This window comes from Chroicocephalus ridibundus, chromosome 4, assembly GCF_963924245.1.
Source record: "Chroicocephalus ridibundus chromosome 4, bChrRid1.1, whole genome shotgun sequence".
In the NCBI taxonomy this organism is placed as follows: Eukaryota; Metazoa; Chordata; class Aves; order Charadriiformes; family Laridae; genus Chroicocephalus; species Chroicocephalus ridibundus.
Window position 1 is genome coordinate 80,654,766 of NC_086287.1, and position 24,141 is coordinate 80,678,906.

General features: G+C 41.5%; 1 protein-coding gene across 6 annotated transcripts; it reads left to right on the plus strand.

Annotated features, from left to right (window-relative positions):
• The first annotated feature begins 2,103 nt into the window (after positions 1-2,103).
• SIAH1 (siah E3 ubiquitin protein ligase 1) lies at positions 2,104-24,134 on the plus strand. 6 transcript variants are annotated; one of them, XM_063334423.1, is made up of 2 exons: positions 2,104-2,421; positions 20,418-24,133. In XM_063334423.1, the coding sequence occupies exon 2, from the start codon at positions 20,420-20,422 to the stop codon at positions 21,266-21,268; it is 849 nt and encodes a 282-aa protein (XP_063190493.1). In that variant the 5' UTR covers positions 2,104-2,421; positions 20,418-20,419; the 3' UTR covers positions 21,269-24,133. The 6 variants fall into 6 exon arrangements, with proteins under 6 accessions (XP_063190493.1, XP_063190491.1, XP_063190489.1 ...); XM_063334421.1 differs by lacking the exon at positions 2,104-2,421 and adding an exon at positions 2,730-2,863 and having other exon boundaries at positions 20,418-24,131; XM_063334419.1 differs by lacking the exon at positions 2,104-2,421 and adding an exon at positions 16,966-17,280.
• Positions 24,135-24,141: the final 7 nt, after the last annotated feature.

Sequence of the window (24,141 nt, forward strand, 5' to 3'; positions counted from 1 at the left end):
CCCAGAATTATAGTCAAAATAGAATAAAAGGAGCAGTTGCAGAGTGTGCAGAGAGAAAAGACAAGAATGATCAGAGGCCCTGCAGTGGTGACCCATAGATGGAAAGGAACTGATGTAATTTACTGAAGATTAAAGCCTTCAAAAACAGAAGGAAAAAAATGTTTCTGTGTTCATTGAAATGTTTCAAGAATGGGCTAAAATTATAATGGGAGACTTAGGTTATGTATCATGGGGAGAAACAATGTAATGGTATGGACAGCCAAACACTAGAATAGGTTTCAGAGGATGGTTTAAAAATTTCTACTGCAGGAGGATTTTTATGAGCTGTTCAGGCAAACACCCGTCTGACATGATGAAGGCATAGCTGATTCTACCTTGGAGCAGGAAGAGGGATTAGATGACCTCTTAATGTGTCTTTGAGAGTGTTTTACCCTCATTTCCTACAGTAACGAAGCTTGTGCAATCTAGCTATGGGGTCTATTCCACTCAGCCTTCTCTACTAACTTTTGAACCTATGGGCTAATTTCACTCTGGTTTGAGGGAGGAAGGAGTCTCAGAGACACTGAAGTTCTTGTAACTTTCTCAGGAAGTGTAATGATGGATAGTGGAGGAAAACTGATAAGTGGTTCTATTGAGGGAAGGAGGAAAGTGTGAAGTCTTTGGTCTGCCAGCTGGAGAGCTGGAAGAGGTGAGGTGGGTGACGGAGCCACAGGTGCATGCACACAGCTGGGAAGCAGCTGTGTTGGGTGCTCCCTCCAGGCAGCGGTCAGAGGCGTGAGCATGCTGGGCTGCCACAAAGGGTTAGGTAAGGCCTGTGGACAAGCTGGAGGCATTTCAGAGGTGAAGTTAGCAGGAATGGGGGAATGAAGTGCAAGGTTCCTGTGGTGAGGAGAGAGATAGGAGAAAAATCCATTAGAATCTAGGCTTAATTACTTTCGCTGCTCAAGGAACTAGTTTCTATTCAGTGAAAGGCAAATGCTTAGTAATACTGACCAACTAGCAATGTATTGATCTATACAAGACTGTGAGACTCCATCAACTTGCCTTTTTCAGCAAGAAGTTTGTGTGTGTTTGCAGGATCAAAGCCTTAACCACAGAGATACTTTGTAAGAAACCACACAGACTACTGGAACTGATAAGCATTCTGATTCTCGTATCTAAAAATACTAACTGCTACTATTAGAGAAGCTTTTTCTCGTTCTCTATAGGCGACTACCTTTTTTGAAGTTTCCACTACTGAATAGACTTCCATATGTTTAAAAATACATCAAATAATTGGCTCTACTCGTACTAAAATCAAAGGTGGAAAAAAACCCTCTAATATCGATAACATGTTAGTTCAGGAATGTGTCCTTCCTATCCAGGACAAAAGTAATACTTTATTTAATCATAATGTATTTCCTTCAGTATTCAATAAGTCAACCCAACTATGGGTTGGCAATCACTGCCATGTGTATCACTCCTCATGAATAGTTAAAGGAAAAGGCTCAATAACCACTGCATAGATACAAGATGTGCAGGGAAAAATCATGTGCAAAGGAGCTTTACTCCTGTACTTGTCACCCTTTGATGATAAATAATTGATATTATCTGTACTTGGGAGGATTCTAGTTGGTTTGGTACATGTTGTACTGCATCACTACAGTGATGTATTTTTGAGAGGCTACTTAAACTAATCCCAAAAATCTCTGAATAAGAGCAGACTTGGCAGATTCAACATAAAAACATTATACAAAAAGAAGTGCTTTCTGGTCATCAAAAGAAATGAGGAGGATATTGAAAACCATCTGGATAACCAATTAAACTAGCCAAGAAAATGCTTCAGTCATTCAAAAATTGAAATAAGATAGCAAATACATATTTTTTAAATATTTTACTGAAAATAAAATAAACAGTGGCTCTCCTCTGGCAAAACTCTGAATAACTTCAGTAGATGAACGGGGTCCTAATCCAACAAAGCATATGTACGCACACTAGGAATTACATTAATTTCATCCAGTTTATGTGCTGAAAGTTACGTATGTATTTAGGGCACTGCTGGACTGGGGCTTAACCTGAACTATGCAAAGCCTTTGAAGAGGGCGAGAGGGGAGGAGGCGTTTGTTGTTAGCAGTCCCTTAAAATCGCCATAATGCTGCTGTGCTGGTCGCTGCCGGCCTCGCTAAGAACGGCCACTTTCTGTTTTTACAGTAGAATTAACAGCCCTCGTGACAGACCCCGGCTGGGCCTCTGACCCCGCAAATGCTGGTGTGCGACAAAACTTGCTTCCAGGGCCGGGAAGGCGGCCTACCGGGCGCAGGAGGGCGACGGCCGGGCCCGCGGCCTCTTCCCTGCCCCAGAACGCGGCGCCGCCCCGGCCTCGCCGGCTCTCGGGGCCGCGGGGGAGCCAAGTAACCCTGGCGGGGCTCGGAGGGGGCGCAGGTAAGAGACAGCCTCACTCCCGGCGCGGGCAACGGGGGTGAAAAGCACGGGGGGGGGCCGCCGTCAGCCGGGCTGCGGCCGCGCAGCTTCCCCGCGGAGCCCAGCGGCCTTTGTTCCCCGGCGCCGCGCCGGGAGCGGGGCGGCCCGGCCCGCGCGCCGCTGCTGGGTGCGCGTGCGCGCCGCCGGCCGCGCGCTGCCGCCCGCCCGCCCGCCCGCCTCGGGAGCGCGCCTGGCAGGCAGGAGAGCTCCGCCGCCGCAGCTGGCGCGCCCCCGTGGCGGTGTCTCCTCGGCCGGCAGCGAGAGGGAGGAGGAGGAGGGAGCGCGCGGTCGGGCCGGGCACCGAGCGTCTCGGCGAGAGCGGCGCAGCCAGTCGCCCCGCAGCCCGCACCACCGGGGGAGCCAGGCCGCCTCAGCGGGGTCCCGCCCTGCCCAGCGCCCACAGGTGAGCGCGTCGCGGGGGGAGGCCGAGCGGCCTCGGAGGGGCGAGAAGCGGCTCGCCCGGCGGGACGCTCTCCCCGCCCGGCCCCTGCGCCTGGACGGCGCCCGCGGAAGGCCCCGGCGCGGCCGTGGGGCCGGCGCGGCGGCCGCAGAGGAGAGTCGGGACAAGGCCCCGCCGCGGCCTAAGCGCAGCCCGGGCGTCCGGTTTCCTGCTGGCGTCCGGGCCCCGCGCCGCCGCCCGCAACAGGGGCTCGGGCAGCCTCGGCCCCGTGGGAGCGAGGCGCGGCGGGCCCGTCTCCTCCTCCCTGGCCGGGCCTGCGGATCCTGAGGGGAGGAGGGAAGCGGCCTCGCGGTGGTAGGCGGCTCCGAGCCCTTCTGCTGGGCTATTGTGCGGAGGGCTGAGGCGGCGGCCCGGCCCGGCTTCTGCGGAGGGCCCGCCGCGCTTGGGCCTGCGCCGCCTGGGCCGCGGGGCTGCCCCTTTGTGGGCTCGGGCCCGGCCTCGCCGCGCGGAGCGCTTTGTGCTGGTGGGAGCCGAGCGGGGCCCGGCGAAGGTCAGCTGGGCCGCGGGGAGGCGGGGACGGCCCGCCGCTGCGGGGCCCCGGCGGCGGCCCTCGCTGCCTGCGTCCCGGCGGGCCCAGCCGCCGCGGGAAACAGGTTGCCGGAGTAAAAGGGCCGCTGGGTGCCCCTCTGTGACATTTCCCGGGAAGGCTGCTGTCTCCCTCTTCTCTCATCCGGTGAGAGCAAAGAGTAGGGGAGATTCGCACATCCCATGGGTTCCCCTGCAAAATTATAAGGCTGGAGACCATCGTTCTTTTCCCTTCTCCGCGGTTTTAAAAGGACAGGAAACAATAGCGTTTGTAGTGAAAGGCAAAGCATCCTAAGTATTTATTCAGAAGAACCAGGTTTCTTTTCTAGTGGTGATAGTTTTATTATAAGCTCGTGTTTCTTTTGTAACTGTAAACGTACAATATTTCTCAAATATTCTCTCTTCAGTCTCTATTTTGAGCAGTCTGGGTGCATACTACATTTCCTCTGTAACAAGCAGTTTACTTGCATGCTAAATAAATAGATAAAATGACTTAATTTGTTTAACGTGGCAGATGAGTGGATGTTAGGAAGCTCATGGCTAATTGAACTAGGTCGTGAAGAACATGAGATATTCCATACGTGGGACATAGTTTCAGTTGTCTGTTTATCTCCCTTCTAAAATCTGAGGCTAGCACAGTGCATTCCAGAGGGGAAGAAAAAAATGGAAGGGACCCTTCTCAACCCTGAGTTATTCAAGCTGGTCTTCAAGAAGATTTGAGGTATTGGAATACCAGTAGACTAAGACAGAGGCTCTTAGGATAAAAGTTGTGTCTCTGGCCTAGTCATCTGTTGCAGAAAATAACTCTGGGGACTATACCTAAAGAATAAATCGATTAGTTGTTCTTCTATCATTTGTTCTGTGCTGTAATATTGATGTAAAAATTGAGAGCTAGAAATGATTGCATTAACTTCAGTGGAAACTAATATTCTTAAATACCTTCAGCACTTTTCACAGCAGTGAAAAATTATACAGGAAAGCACAAGGATAAGAGTCATCCATCAGTGGTATAGTTTTAGCAATCTGTTGTGACCCAAGAATTCTGAAACTGATGAAATGATGATCATTTTGTCCCTCAAAGTGCATGTCATGACAGAGTGTCTTGTCCATTAATCTGTCATTTCTGTTGGTAAGGTTTTAACGCTATAGTCTAATTAGAATGTACTAGAGGAGTTAGCTCAGAAATTCAGTGGCTCCAGCTAAGTAGGTGTGAACTAAGGAGAGTAAATATTTCAAATAACACAAGTACTTTCCATGCTTACGTTTGGGTATAGTTGCTGCTGTCTGCTTAGTGTGAATTGAGAAAGAGGTACTGCTCCGATATCAAAGACACCTGCCTCTAATGCGAAAGAGGTGGCAGCATAAGCGTGTTCACGTAAAAAGTAACTCTTTTTGTACTGAAAATGCAAATTCAAGTAGGATAGTTTTATGAACTCTGGTCTTCACATGAAACGTTCGGGAAAACTATGCATGCACTCCTATGAGAAACATGGTGTTCTTAATCTTAAATTAGAATCGCTTTTCTTTATTTTTCTTCTTGTAATACTGTTGGCAGTCTTGTAACTGTCAGCTTTAAAAACTGGACTGAGTTTTGCCAAATAGATGTTCTGCTTTTGATGGTTGTTTTGTACCATGCTGTAGTTAGTTCAGCTTGTTAACTAGACTAGGTAAAGAAAGACGACAAAACCTAGCATTAATGCCCCATTAATACTCTTAGGTTTTATGCCACACTTCATACATGTATATATTTTCTAGATCTAATCCAGATTACATAGTATGTTTCTGTAATGGCCAGGACAATTGTTTTAAATATATGCCTGTTGAGTTAATCTGTAAAATGGTGATTCTTTGTGTTATCACAGGAATAATGAGAGATTTGGTTACTAATTCCACAGTACTTTAATCAGATAAAGTGCTAGATAATTACAGTTAACCAAATGGTGCACTTCTGATTTTGACTTGTTTCCCTTTGTAGAAGCTGAATATGGAACTGAGGTTGTCTGTGTTGTCAGTGGGGAAGTAAAATACTATTTGAACGGTGAAGACTATTTGTCCCTTTGCATCTGGAAATGCATTTTTTTAAAATTGCTGTGGATGTATTCCTACAGGGAAATTGATTTTAAAAGTGCAACAAATTCATCTACAGACAGTTTTTGTTGACCATTTCCTTTTTGTTTTGCTTATCTAGAAACAGGTTTGTATCTTTTCTTGTAACAATTGATGACCTTGCTGAGACACGAAGAAAAGAAGGAGAGCGTAGTGATAACTTCTGCTGCTTAAAGAATTAGTCATCAGTTGCTTTAAAGTGAAACAGCAGTTCTTTGAACTTTGGTTTGTGTGGCATGAAGTCTTTAAGTTAATATTTTAAAGTTCTTTCCTATAGTTCCTGCATATAGTACTAAACGGAGCAAAAATTCATTTAGTCTTTGATAAAAGACCCCAGTGACTTTTCAGTGTTTGTGTTTGGTTTTTTGAATGCTGTCAAGGAGGAGCATTTGGAATGCCACACTTTTTAAGAGTTATTTTCAAGTAAGTGTTCAGATGAAATATGTCAAAAGAAAACTATATACAAAGGAAAACTGTGTATTAAATTTTGCTAATGTGCAGATTGTCAAAAGGTTGAAAAGGTTTTAACTGGAGCAGGAGTATTTTAAAACAATTTAGTATCAAATTAGAGGAAGAAAAGCTTGAAAATAAATTCCTTTACGTAAAAATTGCTAGAGCTGGTGTCTAGCTTAGAAGGGTGGGCATATTAAAAGGCTTATCTTTGTTGTTTCTGTTTACTCTATTAGAGGTCTTTCATGGGGGAAAGTTCTATGTCTTCTATATTTTGTGAGGGGATGACAACTGAAATATTTGGTTGCTAAGTTCTGTTTTGTAGATCTTGGTACATGTTGCTTTATGCTGAAATCTGATGTAGGTACTAGTTTGAAGTGGGTTTTAAAAGTTAATCTTTCCTATGATTTTTCTGAAAGTCACTTAGAATTATTTCTGAAATATGTGGTCAGTTGCTCTTAGCACATCAGTGTTAGGAAAGAAGAAATAATAGAAGACGCAGCACTGAACAAGCTGTGGCACATCCAGGGCACAGTTCTGCAGCAGCTGAAGACAGTTTCTGTTCAGGCTGCCAGTGGTAACTTGCAATGTTGCTGTCACCAATGTGAATATGAAATGGGCCAGGTTTAGTCACAAGTTAAGTTGAAAACTAGTTGCCTATGGGGAATGGGTACCTATCAACTGGTTCGCTTCTCAGAGTGGCTTGCTGCATGGTAACGTAAGAGCCAGTGCTGCTGCAATAGATGTCATCCTCTGTCATTGTGGGTGTGCTCCGCATCAGTTGAAGTGCAGGCTTACAGCTAAGAAAGAATGGTCTCGCCCTCCATTGCCAACTTGTTTTTGGTGTCTTCCTGGTGTGCCAGTGTAAGCACTCACCTAGTTGTGCAAGACTGACCTTGCCGAATATGTTACCTTAAAGAGAAAGAAAACTAATAGGTGAAAAGCAGGAGCACAACCATTCCTTTTGGTGGCAGCTTGCTTTAGTTTGTTGTAGAAATGGTGGAATTACACTCCAACGTACTGTGCGTGTGTGCGTGCCTGGAGTTGTGGAACGTGTATCTGGTGGATCATTCTTTGTGTTATAGATGAACCGTTTTCTTCAGTTAATTGTAATAGTATCTGAAAGCTCTTAAGAAATACTGTAACTGAGCAGTTCTTAAAAATGCTATTAAAACATTTAAGAACCTTTAAAACATGTAATGTTGCTGCTTTTCTCTTTGAAAGATAACGACTATAACTCCGTGTATCAGCTTAGAACCAAGACCTTAATCCTCCCCTCAGATCTGTGAAAATGGACTCTATGATTTTTATTTTTTTTTTTTTTTTTAATTTCTGAAACCTCACTAGCTCCTGTCATTTTTTTGACTGGACATAGGTCTCAGATTTTTGCTATCATTGCTATCTTTGATCAGATATTTTAATCTTCTTTAATCTTCAATATTCATTTGTGCATTGACACATATATAACAACACTTCAAGGTGTACAAAATAAAATTTGCATGTTTAACTAAAGCTAGCTTTTAAATTTATGTAAAATTGTTCACTTTTGCTTATGTGTGAGCTTTAAGTCTTGTTCCTTTCCTGCTTCTTATGTGCATGTGCAGTTGTCTTGGAAAAGCTGTGAAAATGCTGTGTTTAACTAATCTTTTGATTTCTGAATGACTGTTTATTTTGAAATATATATGCTTACTATAGATATTTTGTGATTAATGATTTTTATATATGACTTTCATTTTGTGAATTCAAAGGGGAATTTTTTGCCCTTTTTTGAGCATGAAGGTGTCACCCCAGTTGAGAGTTAATTTGTATAGGGTTCATCTCTACATAGCTGATATCTGTGTGATTACGCAAGTACATTAAGGATGTAATTTGAAGACTGGTTGCACAGGTGTGACTAGGGAATAATTTGGCTGGCAGATGTTGATGGCGTACTATAAAATTTTAGTCTGGCTTTGTGCTAGGTCAAGTATAATCATTAGAAAGGAAATTTTACAAATAAAAAGTATGCATTCCATAATAGAAGTTTAGACAGACATTCTTCTAAAACAGCACCTGTAAAGCAGTAATTTTAGGAGGACTTTTATGCATATTAGAACCAGCTGCTGCCCTAAACAGCTTTATTTTAAAATCAGGTGTTCCATTTAAGGAAAAGTTGTTGTTCCTTGTGCAATCATAATGTTTCCATGGATGTACAGGTGCTTATCTACTAAAGGAGTTGAGTGTGGGGAAAAAATTATTTCATGAAGGCTGTTCCTTAATACGCATATAAGGAAGTAGACTTAGGGTTGCCTGTGAAACTGTAAATCTATCATTTCCTAGTTTTTGGATGCTTGATCTTCCAAACTAACATGTTTTTGTAACACTCCTGTAAAAGAAAAAGGGTAAAAAGTACTGAAGTTCACAGTTATACTGTAGATAGTGAGTTATTGTTAGGATTTGATGTTCGAGATTCAGCACTGCAACATAGACTCAAGTTTTGATTTAACTACATAACAGCAGAGAGGACAATATTTTGCGGAGAAGGATTTTGTGATAGGTGTTGAATTTCCAAAGTGCTGATAAAGAGAGCATGAAGTAGCAGGAAGATACACCTACTCCTGTTGTTTCTGAACCATTTATAATACCTTGTGTTTTATTTTCTGATGCAGACTCAGGCCTGACTTCAGAGTGATTATGTTTGAATTTTAATTTTGTATGCCACGAAGCGTTTCCCAAGCAATACAAATAAGTGAAATAGTGAGTGCGTTTTACTTAGCATTCGAAATATACCCAATCAGAATTCAATAGGAATAAAAGAACATGTAATTCCCTTGCCTGAGAGCTCTTTTTCTGCTGGATTTGAATCACTTCCTTCAAAAGCTTGGTAGCTGGATTTTCGCAAAGAAAGTTGAGGGAATTTTTTTTTTTTTGTAATACAAGTATCCCTCTAAAGAGAGGTTACTTTATTTGTTTTACATAAAATGTCGGTATGGACTTGATGGCTCAGAAGGAGGCCTTCAGATTAGATACAACAGAATCAGTGAGAAGGGTGTTGCCAATGTCTTCCTAATTTGTCTCTTTGATGTACAAAATACTGGAACGAATAGAGGGATAGAGGGCAGTTATCCATATGTGAGCGGAGTTGGAAAGTAAACAGTGATTGAAGTTTGACTACTGCTGACTGTAGAAACTGAAATGTTAAATAATTTAACATAGGGTCCTTTAGTGAATAATGATATTTAGTTATTACTAACCTGAAGTGAAATTGAATAGGGTCTACAGAGTTAATTTAGTAGCCTTATCAAGTTAATTCATTCCCTTTTGCATTTATGTCTGAGACTTGCAGCTCCTTTTCGTATTTTAAAACCTGTAAAAGGCAGGGAAGTACTTGCTTGTGGTGACTCAGAAACTTGTGACAGAGCAGCAACTAAACCTAGGTCTCCCATGCCACAGACTACAGCTCTAGTACCACTAATATATTTATTTATTTATTAAGGTTTCAAGGAATGTTCAATCTTTTCATGTAATGTGGTGGTCTGTGGAGTCAGCAGTTCGACCTGTTTCTATTTGCTGTGCCTCAAGTTAATAATACTTGCTGGAAGAGTGCTCTTATTTGTGAGATAAAGCCACATTCTAAAACTGATGTTTTCCATGAAAAGCGGTAGAGCTGTTGCTCTGCGCAGGAGTGTGACCATGGTAGACTTGTCAATAGCCAAGTTTGAGAATTTGAGTAACGTTGTAATAACGATTAAAAAAAATATTTTTAACGCTGGCAGTTGAATCCTTGTGTAATAATGCTACAGAAACAATTGATTCAGAACTGATGAGCAGGAAAAACTTAAGTCTCTCACGTAAACTGTATTGGTTTTAATGGAGGCACATATACTTCAAAGAATGGATGCTAGAAACACAAGGCATGTAGAAGATGGGAGTTTAAAGAAATGAAGTACTGAAAGTTTGGAACCATCAGAAATGTGAAAATGCCACTGTGTTTTTTGCATTTCTTTTACTAAGGTCTTATGTTTGTTACAATGTAGATAATTTTAGTGCTCTTTATTTTCTAGCTGCCATAGATCGACGAGATGCAAAAGCCTGTGTCCCATCTTAGATTTCCATAGCTTTCCTTTTGAATTAGGTATCCATAGTAGGAAGATCTTACTTCCAAAATGTAGAAATGTCCGTTTTAAAAATATGGACTTGACCCTTTACGTTTACAATGTTGTGCATTTTATTCTTTGTGTTGTGTGCGTGATAAAATAAAGACATTACCTTTATCTGACATTGATCTAAATGTTCTTCCTTCTGAAGAAAAAATATCTGGGTTAAAAAAAGATAAAACCAGCTTGTAAAAACCCTCCCTCAAAGCAACTAGAGATTGACTAGGTTAGTACTAGAAGTTCTGAAAAATTAGTAATTTTTGATGAGTTAAAAATTAGGCTTCCAGTGTCACTACTGTGTGCTCTGTGGTGCTGGATGTACTTGTGTGTAGATTTTATGTTTGGCATACCTTGGGGCACTGTACTCTGGAATCAGTAGCTCAGTTCTCCAAGCCTTCCCCTATGTGTTCACCCTCCATGGGTCAGATTGCCATTCTTCCTGGGGCTCCATTCTCATCAGGACTGCACACAGGAATACAGGGCAAATGAGGATCGCAAGAATAAAATATTATTTAAGGTGGAAATATGTATGAACATAAGTAATGCACAAGATGGAGAAGTCTTTATAAAAATAGTCAACATACGTAATCCTGTCCTGACTCCTCCTACAGAGCGGCTTTCTGTGTCATGATCAATCTGTTTTATAGGCCAGCTCCTCCTTCGTCAGGTCTGGTTATTTTGATGGTCTGCTCCCTAGTACTATTTAGTTATTCAGGAAAAATATAGAGCATAAAATAGGTCTTTAATTTGAATTGGAATAGTTATCGCAGGAAGACTTTGTATATGAAGGTGCATCCAAGTACAGGTACTTTGTTTAGTTTAGCCTTATTGAATTAAGGTAGGTATTTCCATGCCACACCCTCCTCCCTGTGTCTGCCACAGACACAGGAATGGTGATGCAATATTGCGTGGCAGTTACAGTATGCAGTGAAGAATATAGTTTTTGCAAAATCAGACTGAGGAAAGAAACACAGCCCCCAAATAGTCACACTCGGTAGGATTTACTGTTACCATTTACAGAGGGTTGTGTTGTTTGTTTTTCTTTTTTTACTAATAGAGTGTAATTGTATACAGAGCCCATCTATGGTATCTTGTAGAACAGAATTAAGTGCTTCCTGCTTTAGATACTTCTGAATGGTAGTATATGTTACAGCATGAAAAAGAACTTTTTTTTTTTCCTGATGCTGTTATTAATTCACTTTGTGGCTGATCCTCCTGTATGCCTGCCTTACTTTTTATTGCAACATGCTATGTCTGGAACTTTTTAAGAGGTAACTGTCTACCCGTGTTTGATAGAAATTACTGGGCTGAGTTATTGTTGGAAGATGATCCTGATGCAGCCCCGTTCATTGTGCTCTATGGACAGTGAAAGGAAATTAGATATTACTAAAAAATAAAATAAAAATTGTTTTCCCTGTTATTTATTGTTTGCATAGAGTTGTCTGTATTTTCGTATGAAGTTTTTTTTTTTTATTTTGTTAGATTCTGTGGGTTCTGCCATCTTTATTTTGAAACCTGTACTTCTGCTTTATCTCATTTAGCTTTCCTGTCCTCAAACTATAGCAGGCTGCAGGAAGGCATGTTCAGTTTGGTATCTGAGAAGGCTGGTGTGGGACAGCTGCTGGTCTGAGCTCACACTGCATGCTAGAGGTGCAGGTGTCCCGTGTCAAAGAAGGCTCTGGCCATTGACTGCTGATATTGGCACTGAGGATACCCAGCTAGTGCATGGAGAAAAGAGAAGGCTTTTGTTGCAGAGCACCACTTCAGGTAGAGTGCAAGAGTGTGCAGTATTCAGCTTTGAACAGTATTTCTGTATCACCATCTTCACGCCTCTGTAGTAGGTGGCATTCGGAAGTGTCAGCGAGATAAGTCATTTGCTTGTTTTTAAAAAGGAAGAATATGGTCAAGTCCAATTTGGAAGTGTCCATGATCCTTTTAATGCAAGTGTTTGGTCTGATTTTTATTTAAAGAATGATTCTTTTTCGCTGTATTTTTGTTTAACTGTATATAATGGAAAAGGTTGTTTCACTAGCTATTTTAAGGCTTAATTTTCTTTTATTACAACAGATTACTAAATATCAGTAATTTTTGCTGTTGTTGCTCATACTGATTTATTCAATGTATTGCTGCATTTTCTTTTTCTAGTGGTGGCATTTAATAAATTGTTTATAGTATAGCTTGAATTTTTGGGAATCTTCTTCATAGTTCCCCTAACTTTTGCTTTCTGTCTTGCTTACTCTCCTTCCAAGCTCAAAACATGGGGATATAAACATTCTCTTTTGCTTTATGGTTGGTTGATGGTCTGAATTTACAAAGAAACCTGTTTTCTTATTTAATGCTACATGTAATTCTAAGACATGTGAAATCTGGGATGTTCTCTGATTGTATAGTACAGAGTGGTCTAAACTCAGGTTTTTGCTATTGATCAGACAGTTTTAGTTTGCATTCTGGAATGAAATTTGGGGTTTTGTCAGTTAGTAATTTTTTTCTCTGAATTTTGTTCCTCAGCTTGTCTTTTCTTTGCAAGACTGCAGTATCATAGCAGTGTAGTCTCTGATATTCCATGCAAACTTGGATCTTGATTCTCTAGAATATGGAAAATTCTGGTTGCCTAGAGTATGGGTTATTCACTTTTTAAATTGATGAAATTCTTTGTTGCATAAAAAATGAATGCTATAGTCACGGTACTAGTTGCTTGCTACTATGATTTCTATGTGGTTGTTGTATATCTTCTATAGGACACTGTTCCTTCTTAATTTTGCATTATAAAGTTGTTGGTAAGAAAATCTTTGTCAGTTAGAAGAAAACACCCCCTGGGTTGATGTTTAATATTCTGACATAGATAGGCAGGAGAAATAGTTAATATGACAGCGATGAAGCAGAAGTCAAACAGTGACGTCCAGGGCACAGGTTTTTGTAGTGGATTAGAAACAAGTCCCTCCAATTTGGTGGGCGTAATAATACTGTTTGTGTTTATGTAGTGCTGTTGTAGCTGCGTTTGCCACACAGTATGTGTTGAATCTGGAGATCTAGATTGCCCACTAGCAATGACTCAATTGGTGATCGTATTGTGTACAAGAGAACATATGTGATAGCATCGGAAACATGGAGCGTTAAGGTCTGGTGGTTTAGTGCAGAGGTAGCCACGAAGAGGATGACTGATTCCATGATTATATAAATCCATTGGGATTTCCTTTCCTGATGATTGGAAAGAGGGGTTGGTAGGGAGTGTCTTGAGGTGCAAGAAAAAAAACTACCTGCAATTTCAGACAGGCTGGGTCACTCTAAGGTAGTGGAAATTGTTGTAATTTTGTATGAAAAGGGGATGAACTGGACAGGTGACATTTTGGAAAAGGAAATAATCATGAGACTTGCCTCAATTTTGTACATTTTTTTTTGTCTTGTTTTATAATATTCTGTTACAGTGGATTGCTCTGGCTTTTGGTTATTATGCAGGAAAAGAGAAGCCCTGAGGTGTCTGAAATAACAAATAGCATATAGTTAAGGGCACTAAAGAAAACTGTGTCTGGAAGGGTTGAAAAAAATTCATAATTCGTGAATCAAGAACAGAGTGTATAGAGACTAAATTGTGTTATGTAGTTGATTAATAATTTTTGTCATGAACTGTGTTCTAAAAGTTTTGAAGTAGGCCAGTATGTACAGAGGCTGTGTATAAGCAGGCATACACATTTGTGTATCCCATGTTGTCAGATTTGCAGGAGGCAGCATGCGTTTGATATTAACTGTGCCAGGCCTTTGTGGGCTAACATCTCCCACAAGCAGGGAGAGGTAAACTGATAGGCTTCAAAATGGAAAGACCCTGGGCCCTAAAATGTCCTTTAAAATTTAAATAGAAATGAAAAATATTTATTTAAAAAAAATATTCACAAGCTTTTCTGAGACACTTGTGCATAATACACTTGATGTTGTTATATACGTTTGATCGATGAACTGTGGTTTTGATGGTGGTGAGGGCAATATATAATATTTTCACCAGAGCCTCCTAAAACCTTTTTCCCTTCTGTTGTGCTGTGCAGTGACAATTATGAGTGCAAGAGGGGACAGAAGAAAGGTAGATTCCTTGGAAAATTATTTTCAGAAATAGTAGGTACATGTAGTCCAAAAGCTGGCTTTTCCGTAGTGCTATAGATGATGTCCTTGGCAGTTTAAGACTTCATAACTGAGCAGCTTTGGTACCCTAAAAATTTTTCATATAAAATTAACCTAATGCTACTTTAAAAATGTTGAGAAAGTTCCCTACTTAAAATACACTGGTGCCCTTTTTTAATTGGAATGAGGTGTGCTTTTTAATTACCTTCATTCTTAAGATAGTACTCACATGGGACTTCTGTATCAGTAACACTGGCAGTTTCTTGGGCATGATATTATGTACTTTGTGTATACTTGTCTATGTGTGCACACACACCTCCCCCTTCTTGTTTCTAAATATATGCACACTTTTCTGTTGCATTCATGAAACCTTCCTTCTGCTGCCAAAGAAATATTGGTGACTCTTTAATCTCTTCAATTTATTCTATATAATATTTTACAAAATACTTATTGTTTATAATAAAGAATGTTATAATAATATTCTTTATAATAAAGAATAATAAAAAGAAGCTACCAATAATTAATTGTACAAATATCTGATGATACTACCTAATCTCTATCTTCCTTTCAGTTCTTATTTATACCTGTTTAATGAGTATTTTCAACAGTTCATTTAGCTTTTGGGTTGTGACATTCTTTGGCTTATATCACATATTGAAAAAGGTAACCTGCCAGTGTTTTTCACAACTTCAAACACTGTCATGAAATGTTCTCATTTCCAGTGCTCTGTAACAGAGCATTGTTTTTAAAACAGTCTCATTTTCAAATATGATCGTACAGTTGAAAAAGTTGAAAGATTTTGTATTACTTTGGTGGCTGTAATGCATTAAGAATGCATTTTGAATGGACGTCTCTGAATCCAATTAGTTCTGAAATGTGATCGCAAAAAGATCTTATTGCATCACATATAGACATTTGTGATAAGGCTTTTTTTTCTGTCCTTGCGTCACTCCTCAGCATTATATAATGAGATTTTTTTTCCCCTTTCAGCCATTAAGATGACTATACAGAAGTTTTGTGTTGTTTTTTTTTTTCCCAAAACTATTATTCAGTTACCCTCTCAAAGGCAAATTAAAATATTAAACCCAAGTCTTTATCTCTTTGATAGGAGTGAAGATTTTGGAGAAGTGGATAATGTTAACTTAAATTTGTGCCCCATATTTCAGTGAAATGCAGGAGATGTGATTTCTGGAGTGGTGTCTGAAGCGAACACCTCTGCAAGAAGCTGAAAAGCTTTCAGTCTGTTCCTGTGTACTGTTGTTAATTCCATGGCATGTGAAGTACATCATCTTTCTGAACTTCTCTTGAAACGGCTTTCCTTCAGTCTGCACCTCAGCTGAGCTTTTAAAATGGTGAATTGGTTGCGTCTTCCCGTTCTCACTGTGGTTATTTTTACCTATCTGGGGTTCCAAAGGCCCTCTCTCTTGGGGCGATGGGCATTGTATCACAGCGTAGTGAAGGACACACAGCGTTAGCTGACCTGTTGGGGGGCTCCCGGGTTTGCTCTGGGGACAGCTGCTTTGTTGCAGGAGAGAAAGCCCAGGGCAAGTTTCAGACACTTCAGAACATGCCCTGCATTTCTCGAAAGCCGTTTCTGTGCTCATTTTCTTCAGCGTTTCAGTTTTGCTTGCAAACTTCCTTGACTCTTAAACGGTGGGGATGTTGTATATTGGGAGCAAAGCTGAAGCATACCTTGTATCAAGTTGGTAGTTTTTGTTAATAGTAACTGGGTGTTACTTGCACATGTTGTAGTCCTGGTACAAGCTGCCGCAGTCTTCCTTGAGCAGGACTTCAATTTCAAGTAGTCGGAAAGCATTTTTAAAGAGAATTTTCTTTCCTCAGATACTGTAGCCTTACTTCTTCTGTGACCAAAATAATTTATTGCAGTGGGTTCTTCTGTTGCCTCCACTGAAACTTGTGCTTCCATGATCTTATCGTTATTACATCTGTATCCCATAATGCCTAAGCTATTCTGAGCCCAGCATGTGCATCACACAAGCACGTTGACTTGGTTTCCAGCTCCTTTATCCTTAAGCTGTTTTAATTTTTTTTTATAGTCTATGTGGATATTCGAATATGCCACATTGTTCCAAATCTGCTGGTCTTTTCTTTTCCTTGAGATTATTATGTTTTTGCTTGGGTGAATAATCTTTATACAAATGGAGAGCCCTGTTGAATGGGTACTTTATAGATCCACAGTGGAAAACGCTAGTTTGAGCAGTCGTCTGGAAATAGCAGGAACAGGAAGTGAAATTTATGCGTTAGAAGTGTTTTGAAAGGAATCTGTAGCTTTTAAAAACAATTATTTAGGGGAGGTGATCAGATCGGTCGGTCTGGAAGTGTCTGTAAAAGCCGTGACACGTGTGAGGCGGACACTTGCTGTTCCGCGGGACGCTGCGGCGACACGGGACGGCAGCTGTAGGCGCGGAGCGGAGAGGAGGCGTCGGAGGCCGGAACGGGCTCTGCGGGGTGGCTGTGCCGGGGGAGAGGCGGCGGGGGTGGGCTGCCCCGGTTCCGGGGCCGGGCCGCTCCGTCCCCTCGGCTGCGGATGTGCCGCGGGGCCGCCCTCCCCTGCGCGCCCGCGGGCGGAACCTGCGCCGGGGCCCAGCGCGCGGCGGCCGGTGGCGCGGCCGCTGCCCCCAGCGGGGCGAGGGGCGGCGCCGGCGGGGAGGAGCCGGCCAGGCGCGGCGCGGCGGGGGAAGTTTGGGGAACCATTTTGGGGCGCAGGGCCGGAGCCCGGTGGATGTAGCCGGTGGATGCGGGGTGTGGGCGGCCGTAAATGGCGGGGGCCGGGGCCGGGGCCGGGCCCGCAGCGGTGAGAAGGCGGCGCGGGGTCCCGCGGGTCGTTGGCCGGGAGCATCGGCCGCCCCGCGCCCAGTCCGGGGCCGCTGCCCCCGGCCCTTCTCCTCCGGGCCGAAACGCCATGAACGCCCTGGCCCCCCATGAGCGGGAGATCGGCCTGCGGCTTTCTGCGCTGGTGGAAGGGAGCCCTGTGCGCCTGCTTGCCGGGGAGTAAAGCCTGCCAGGGGCAAGGTACCGACGGGTAAACGGCGTTACGTGCGGTTTGTTAAGCTGGTTTTGTAGGGGCCGTGAAGTCGCGTCCCTCGGGAGATCTCGGTAGTGTGTGTATTTCACCCTGCCCCAGAACCGTGTTGAGAATAGTTTCATCAACAGGTCGGTGCGTTCTGACGTCATCGAGGACAGTTTTTCTTGCTCTAGAACTAGGAAATCTTAAAATGAATTTTTCCCTTTTAACTCTTGCTGTTGGTTAAACTTTTTCAAATTTGCACAATCTTTTGAACAATTTGCGTTGTAGGAGCTCATACTTTTGAGGATGATACCTAGTGTACCTTAGAGACTTATTCCCCACTGTGTGCAAACAAAGATAAGGTAACAAATATTGCATATAGGGGGTTTTGTAGTAAAGTTTTTGTAACTAAAAATATCTTTAAACTTTATTTCCAGCTCTGTAGTTGTTTTTACTTGGTTTGTAATTGTATGTTTTTGATAGTTTGGTTTACTAAATGTATTACACTGTTAAAACTTTTACTTGTGATTAACTTGTAGTTTTTAAGATGGCTATAAAAAATTAACTTCTCTGATTTTTCTGTCGTGATGTATATTTATTAATCTTTGGGTTAACAAGAGTGATGAAGATGTAAGCTTTGGGCAGGTTTAGGCTTGGTAAATTACAGTTTATAGCTTTATCCAGTTTTTTCCTTGCATGCTAACCTCAGTGGTCTGGTTCACAGATTCCTGCTTATTTTCATTCTCTGCTCATTTGGGTGGTCCACGGTTGTGGAAGGTGTGTGTGAAGGCTGGTCACGTACAGAAACGGTGATAACGCAGGGCTGTACGGTTCTTTTCCCTAGTGCTTCCGTAGCTTAGAAAGCCTCAGTGGGAAGTGCATCTGTGCGTAAGGTCTTTTGCAAAGTCTGTAGGTTGCTTAATTTAACTGTTGAATGGGCTCCGAGAGGTGTAATTAAAGAAACCAGAGCTCACCCAGCTTGTCAGACTGCCTAGAGAACTGGTCTAACGCAGTGGTTTTCACCAGTGTTATCTGTGGGTTACTGGGGATCCCTGGATCAGGATGTATATATAGGTTCAGGTAAGATGAAACGTGCACAAACTTTTCTGAAATGTGTGTGTTTACAATATTTGAAGGGAAACACTTTTCAAATTTTACATATGAATATACATGTGATTTCTAAGCTCTTTGCAGGCAAACAGCGTGATCAGAATTCATTTGCCCGTGTACAATTATTCTCTGTGTATAATTTGTTCTAGAGCGTAGAACTGCAGTGTGCCATCATGAGCCTCTCGCCTACGGGTGTTGGGGAAAAATAGCAGCAGTGCTCGGTTGTCACATCTCCTCACAACAAGCTGGTGTGGCATCACTTCCCCAGAACACGTATTTGATTAGTCACAGATACCTTTACCTTTTCACCTAAGCTGTAATGCCTTACAGTAGGAAATTAAGGCCAAAAGATAGAAAACATTCCTGTTACACCTCTACAGTATCAGTTAAGGCCCAGCATTGGAAACCACTGTCTGTTGTTTTTTGTCCCAAAGATGGGAACTGGGTATTTCTAGTCCAGCGAGCCTGAGACGAAGGAAGAGACTGTGGAGGGGTGAGATGATGCTGTTACTGGGCATGTGAGACTCATAAAATCAGAGACTGAATACCGAATCTTTGACACCCATGTTTTTCTAGCTCTGGACTGGGGAGAGGTGCTTTTGCAGAGGAATTTGAATCTGCCTGTCTACGGTTACTTTTTGAATGTCAGGGGATGAGTTGTGTGTTGGAATCTCTCAGTTCCTTTGCTTTGTGCCCTGAACAGTGCATGTCTTGCAGAAGCATGCACACTATGCTGCTTCGAGGTATCTAGTCCAAGGATGAGTAAGTTTGTGGGTGAAATGATGCTAAATGTGGGAAGCTTGCCTATTGCCTAATTTTCCCATGTCAAATAGCAAGATTAAAGATGAGGTTTATTTTGAGAGCTTTCTACATACGTGTGACATACAGAGAAGCAGTTAAGGTGGTTGAGAATCTTCGTGTGTAACAGAAGCCAATTTTGGATAGCATTTTACTTAACTTTCCTTAACCTACGAAGGTAAGGTTTGTTTTTTCAAAATGGAGTGTTTATTTTTTTCTGGTAGTACTAGTAATTCCTTTTGCACAAGAAGGAGGAGAGTTAGGGGGTGCAGGGCAAAGTGTAACGTCCGTAACATGTTAAGAAATACGGTACTTCTGCTGCATCTGTTGAATCGTTCGGTCACACAGCTGTTAGCCTTTGTCTGGGGACATTTAAAAGCTCAAAACTTCAGTGTAAACGCCACTGAACGTAAACCTTCATCAACAGTGCCGTTTTGAGTCACTGCGAGTGCTTGAGTACCTGTATGTTAAAATTAATTCTCAAATTTAATCTTTTCAATTTCTTATTTGGGACATTCATTAAAATAATTGCTTTGTTTTTCTTTTCTGGTATCCTCACAAATGGCTTAGTTCAGGAAGCTGAAGCAATGGATGCGCTTTACAAGCTTATGGGCCTTAGTAACAGGGTAATGAAAATGGAGAGCCCTGGGAAAAAAACAGTGTAGTAATCGTCTTAGCTATGTTTTTCCTTGGTATACTGTTTTTCAATTTTTAAAAAAACCTATACTGTAAACACGATTACTGAGAAGGTCAGATCCGGAAATTCATTTCTCCATTAAAAATGGCTAGTTTCTTATCTCACTGAATACACAGCTACATAAAATTCAGCCTTAGAATTGTACTGTAGTGCTCCTAGTTGTTACACGCAAGTGAGCTGCGTGGGGTATATCGTAAAATGCAATATTAAAAAAACCCCAAACCACCACCAAACTTCTTTGAGGATTTCAGTTGCATTTTTAGCACATCTTTACTCATCTCTTTTGCAGCTTCCAATAGGTAAATTCCACTTCAGAACACTTAGCAGAACTTCTCCCCCTGTTTAACTTGCACGTCATATAAGTGTCTGTATTGTGTGTAGCGCAATTGATATTCTACAGTTTGCATTACGTGGGTTTTTATGCTTTCATTGATATCTGTTTTCTTTTGAAGCTTCTCTGTAAATCAAGAAATACTGTGTGCAGAGGAAAATAAAATGTGTTCAGATAGTCATTCCTTTTTCTCTTTTGTGTTGCAGACATGAGCCGTCAGACTGCTACAGCACTACCTACAGGTACTTCCAAGTGTACGCCGTCGCAGAGGGTGCCTGCGCTGACGGGCACTACAGCTTCCAATAATGACTTGGCCAGTCTCTTTGAGTGTCCTGTCTGTTTTGACTATGTGCTGCCACCAATTCTTCAGTGTCAGAGTGGCCATCTTGTTTGTAGCAACTGTCGCCCCAAACTTACGTGCTGTCCAACTTGCCGAGGCCCGCTGGGCTCCATCCGTAACCTGGCTATGGAGAAAGTTGCCAATTCTGTACTATTCCCATGTAAATATGCCTCTTCCGGATGCGAGATAACTCTGCCACACACCGAAAAAGCAGACCACGAGGAGCTGTGTGAGTTTAGGCCTTACTCCTGTCCCTGTCCCGGTGCGTCATGTAAATGGCAAGGTTCTCTGGATGCCGTCATGCCACATCTGATGCATCAACATAAGTCAATTACAACACTTCAGGGAGAAGATATAGTGTTCCTTGCTACAGACATTAATCTTCCTGGTGCTGTTGACTGGGTCATGATGCAGTCTTGTTTTGGCTTTCATTTCATGTTAGTATTGGAGAAACAGGAAAAATATGATGGTCACCAGCAGTTCTTTGCAATTGTACAGCTGATAGGAACACGCAAGCAAGCAGAAAACTTTGCTTATCGACTGGAGTTAAATGGTCATAGGCGGCGATTGACTTGGGAAGCAACTCCTCGATCCATTCATGAGGGAATTGCAACAGCCATTATGAATAGTGACTGTCTAGTCTTTGACACCAGCATTGCACAGCTCTTTGCAGAAAATGGCAATTTAGGCATCAACGTAACTATATCCATGTGTTGAAATGGCAATCAAACCTCTTCAGGCCAGTGTTTAAAACCGTTGCATTTAATTTAGCAGAAACTAGGGTAACCATCTTTGACTGTCAGACAAATTATTTGGTAGACAGAGGGTAGACATATATGAAGGTAAATAAAAGGAAAGGCCGTTAAATTACAGGAAGCAGTTGCATGTAGTAACACTAATATATTTAAATAAGTCAACAGTAAACCACTGAAAATATATATACACCCAAAATGGGCATCTTTTGTATTAAGAATTGATTCTACAGGAAATGTTGTAAAATAATTCTAAAAACTTGTTTGTAGATTGATTGTACTGTTGAAAAGGATACTGTTTCGTGTTTTCGTTTGTGTTTTTTTCCTCCCCCTTTGACTGACAAGCCATGTTGAGCGGCCCGGTCTCTGGCCGCTGCTTCCCCTCCTGCCCCCCCCTTTGTAAGTCACTACATAGTATTGCTGCTGTTTGTGTATATTTTTTGTGTATTTGCTAATTTTTATTAACTTCTAGTTTTTCATTAAATAAATATGACTTTCTTTTCTGTAATTCAGGTTTTTCTCTTTTTTGTATCTTTTTAAAATTAATTACAGGTGTCATCTTTTGATATGCATAATTGCTATGGTAAAACTTATATTTCTGTATGTTTGGTAAATTTTGTCTCTTTCCAGTAGTCAATTCATTGGTGATGCTGTTCTTAATTGAGCTATTTTGTGAATGTACTGAACTCAAAAGGAGTAATTATGTTCAAAGATGTATCAGGAAAGAAAGCTCCTTTAAAAACAGGTCTAGATGTTGTTGTACTTTGAGTTACCTTCTAACAAAAATGAACAATTATTAAGAATTTTCCGAATTAAAAAAAAACCTCACGTTTCAAATTTAGAGATGCTTAGAAACTTGATTGCATCCTTGTATTTGTTGGTTTTGCAGTACAAAGAAGGTATTGTCTTACACAGTATTTGTAATTATAAAAACAGACCATTTGTTTAAAAAAAAAAAAAAAGGCAGTCAGAATGAGATGTTTTCAGTCTTTTTATATTTGTCATTAAAAGAATACCTGGCAAATTGAAAAAAACCCAACTTTTGCTTTTTGCTTTAGCTCAAAGTTTGACACATTGATATTCTTGCTGTTTCTTGCCTTCACGTCTTTTGGTTGTTCCTAAAGTCACTGTCTGGAACTGATGTTTGTATCTCATTTTAGTGACGTGGTTCACATCGCGGTGCAGCCGGTCTCTTGCAGGTGGGACTCAGCAGCCATAGAGGCTTCCGAGGGCTGTGGGGCTGGCGGCAGACCCTGCCCCGCTGGGGAGAACTTAACTGTGAACGTCCATGGTATTTGTGTTACAAAACATGGAGACACAAAAAAAGAGTAAGGTGAAAAGCTGTTTCCTCTCAAGCTATTTGAAAGAAAGCTTTGTCAAACCCAGTCGCAGTGGGCGTCTGCTTGGGGAGGTAGCCTGGCTATTAACTACTTTTGTAACACATTAAAATACAGTTTATTTACTGTGCACTGTCTTAACTTTCTTACTGGAAGTTGATCTATTAAGACAACTCCTGTTCATGTTTTTTTGATGCGTGATGAGGTAAGTAGTTCTACAGGTAAGGAACATAAATTCCATCAGGTTGGATTAACAAAATGCTACAGAAACGTTTGGCTTCATGTAGTGAAAGTAAAAAGTTTCACTTCTTAAAAGTTGCTATTTAGGCTGTTCAAACTGTGCACAGATTTCATTTAAAAGATGTACCGTGGTACCTTGTGACAGCAGGTAAATGCTTCAAAAACTCCTGCAGTCTAGCATTTTTTCCTTATGAATATACAACTAATTGCAGTATTTTAAATTCAATAATTATTCTCGCCTGATGAAGCTTGTCTGCATTCACCTCAGGTTTGTCTTCTGCTCTATTGACAGAAACTTGGCTAATACCTGAAATATTTTTAGAGGAACCCACTGACTCACCGTCTCCCTGGCGAGTGGCTTGGACTGACGTTGGCCTGCCCAGGTTATCCGATTGTCGGCTCCAGGTGTGTTCCAGCAATAGATTGCAGAGAGTTGGTAAAACCCCTCTGCAGGCTGATACTTGCCATTAGAGAGCAGCAGGGGCTGCGTAAGCACGAGTTGCGTAAGAGACTTCTCTGCTGCTGCTTGTACTTGTGTCCCCAAGAGAACCTTAAAACCTCGTTGGGCTGATCTGCAGCCATTTTATTTAGGCTAGAACCAGCTGAAGCTCAAGACTATACTTTGAAGGGGACTTTAAAAATTGCATTTGCAGTGAGCTGTGGAAGCCAGCTGCTGTGGGCGGACAGTTTTTTTACGTTTTACAGATGACAAATGCTATAGCATAACTACCGTATGCTCACTTGCTGTAATGTCAACTAGTATTACTCCATTTGGTGTTTAAAACAGTATCTGTATAAAAAATTTGACATCCATCATCAGATGGAATGAGCAAACAAATTATGCTTAGGCCGAGATCCTCAAAAGTATTAGAAGCCTAATTCAGTGGATCTCCTCTAAAGCGTTTGAGGATCTGGTAAGTCAGCTGCAATCTGTTATATCTAGAAAAGAAAACATACTAGAAATCTGTACAGTTTACTACTTTAGCTAAAATAAACGGTGTATTAAAGCCTGGCATTGTCTTAACACTAGCTGTTTATTTTAGAAAGTACTATTTTACTCTCCTGTACTGGGAAAGAGTATTCAAAAGGGTCTTTAGTAGATGAAATGCAGTAGAGCTTACATTTGGCCACTAGCATTACCTCCACTGTTTTTCACTGCCCTTAAAAAAAAAAAAAAAAAAGCAAAAACAAACAAAGCTTTAAAAGGAAAATGTTTTGACAAATGTCATGTTAATATTTGGGTTCTGTTTTGACATTTCTT

What these genes read in the sequence shown, in the direction of transcription:
- SIAH1 (XM_063334419.1), top strand. Translation starts at nt 17,190, where the DNA reads ATGAGCGGGAGATCGGCCTGCGGCTTTCTGCGCTGGTGGAAGGGAGCC. An exon ending in TAAAGCCTGCCAGGGGCAAG is followed by an intron (nt 17,281 to 20,417) that starts GTACCGACGGGT and finishes TTTGTGTTGCAG; the next exon opens with ACATGAGCCGTCAGACTGCT.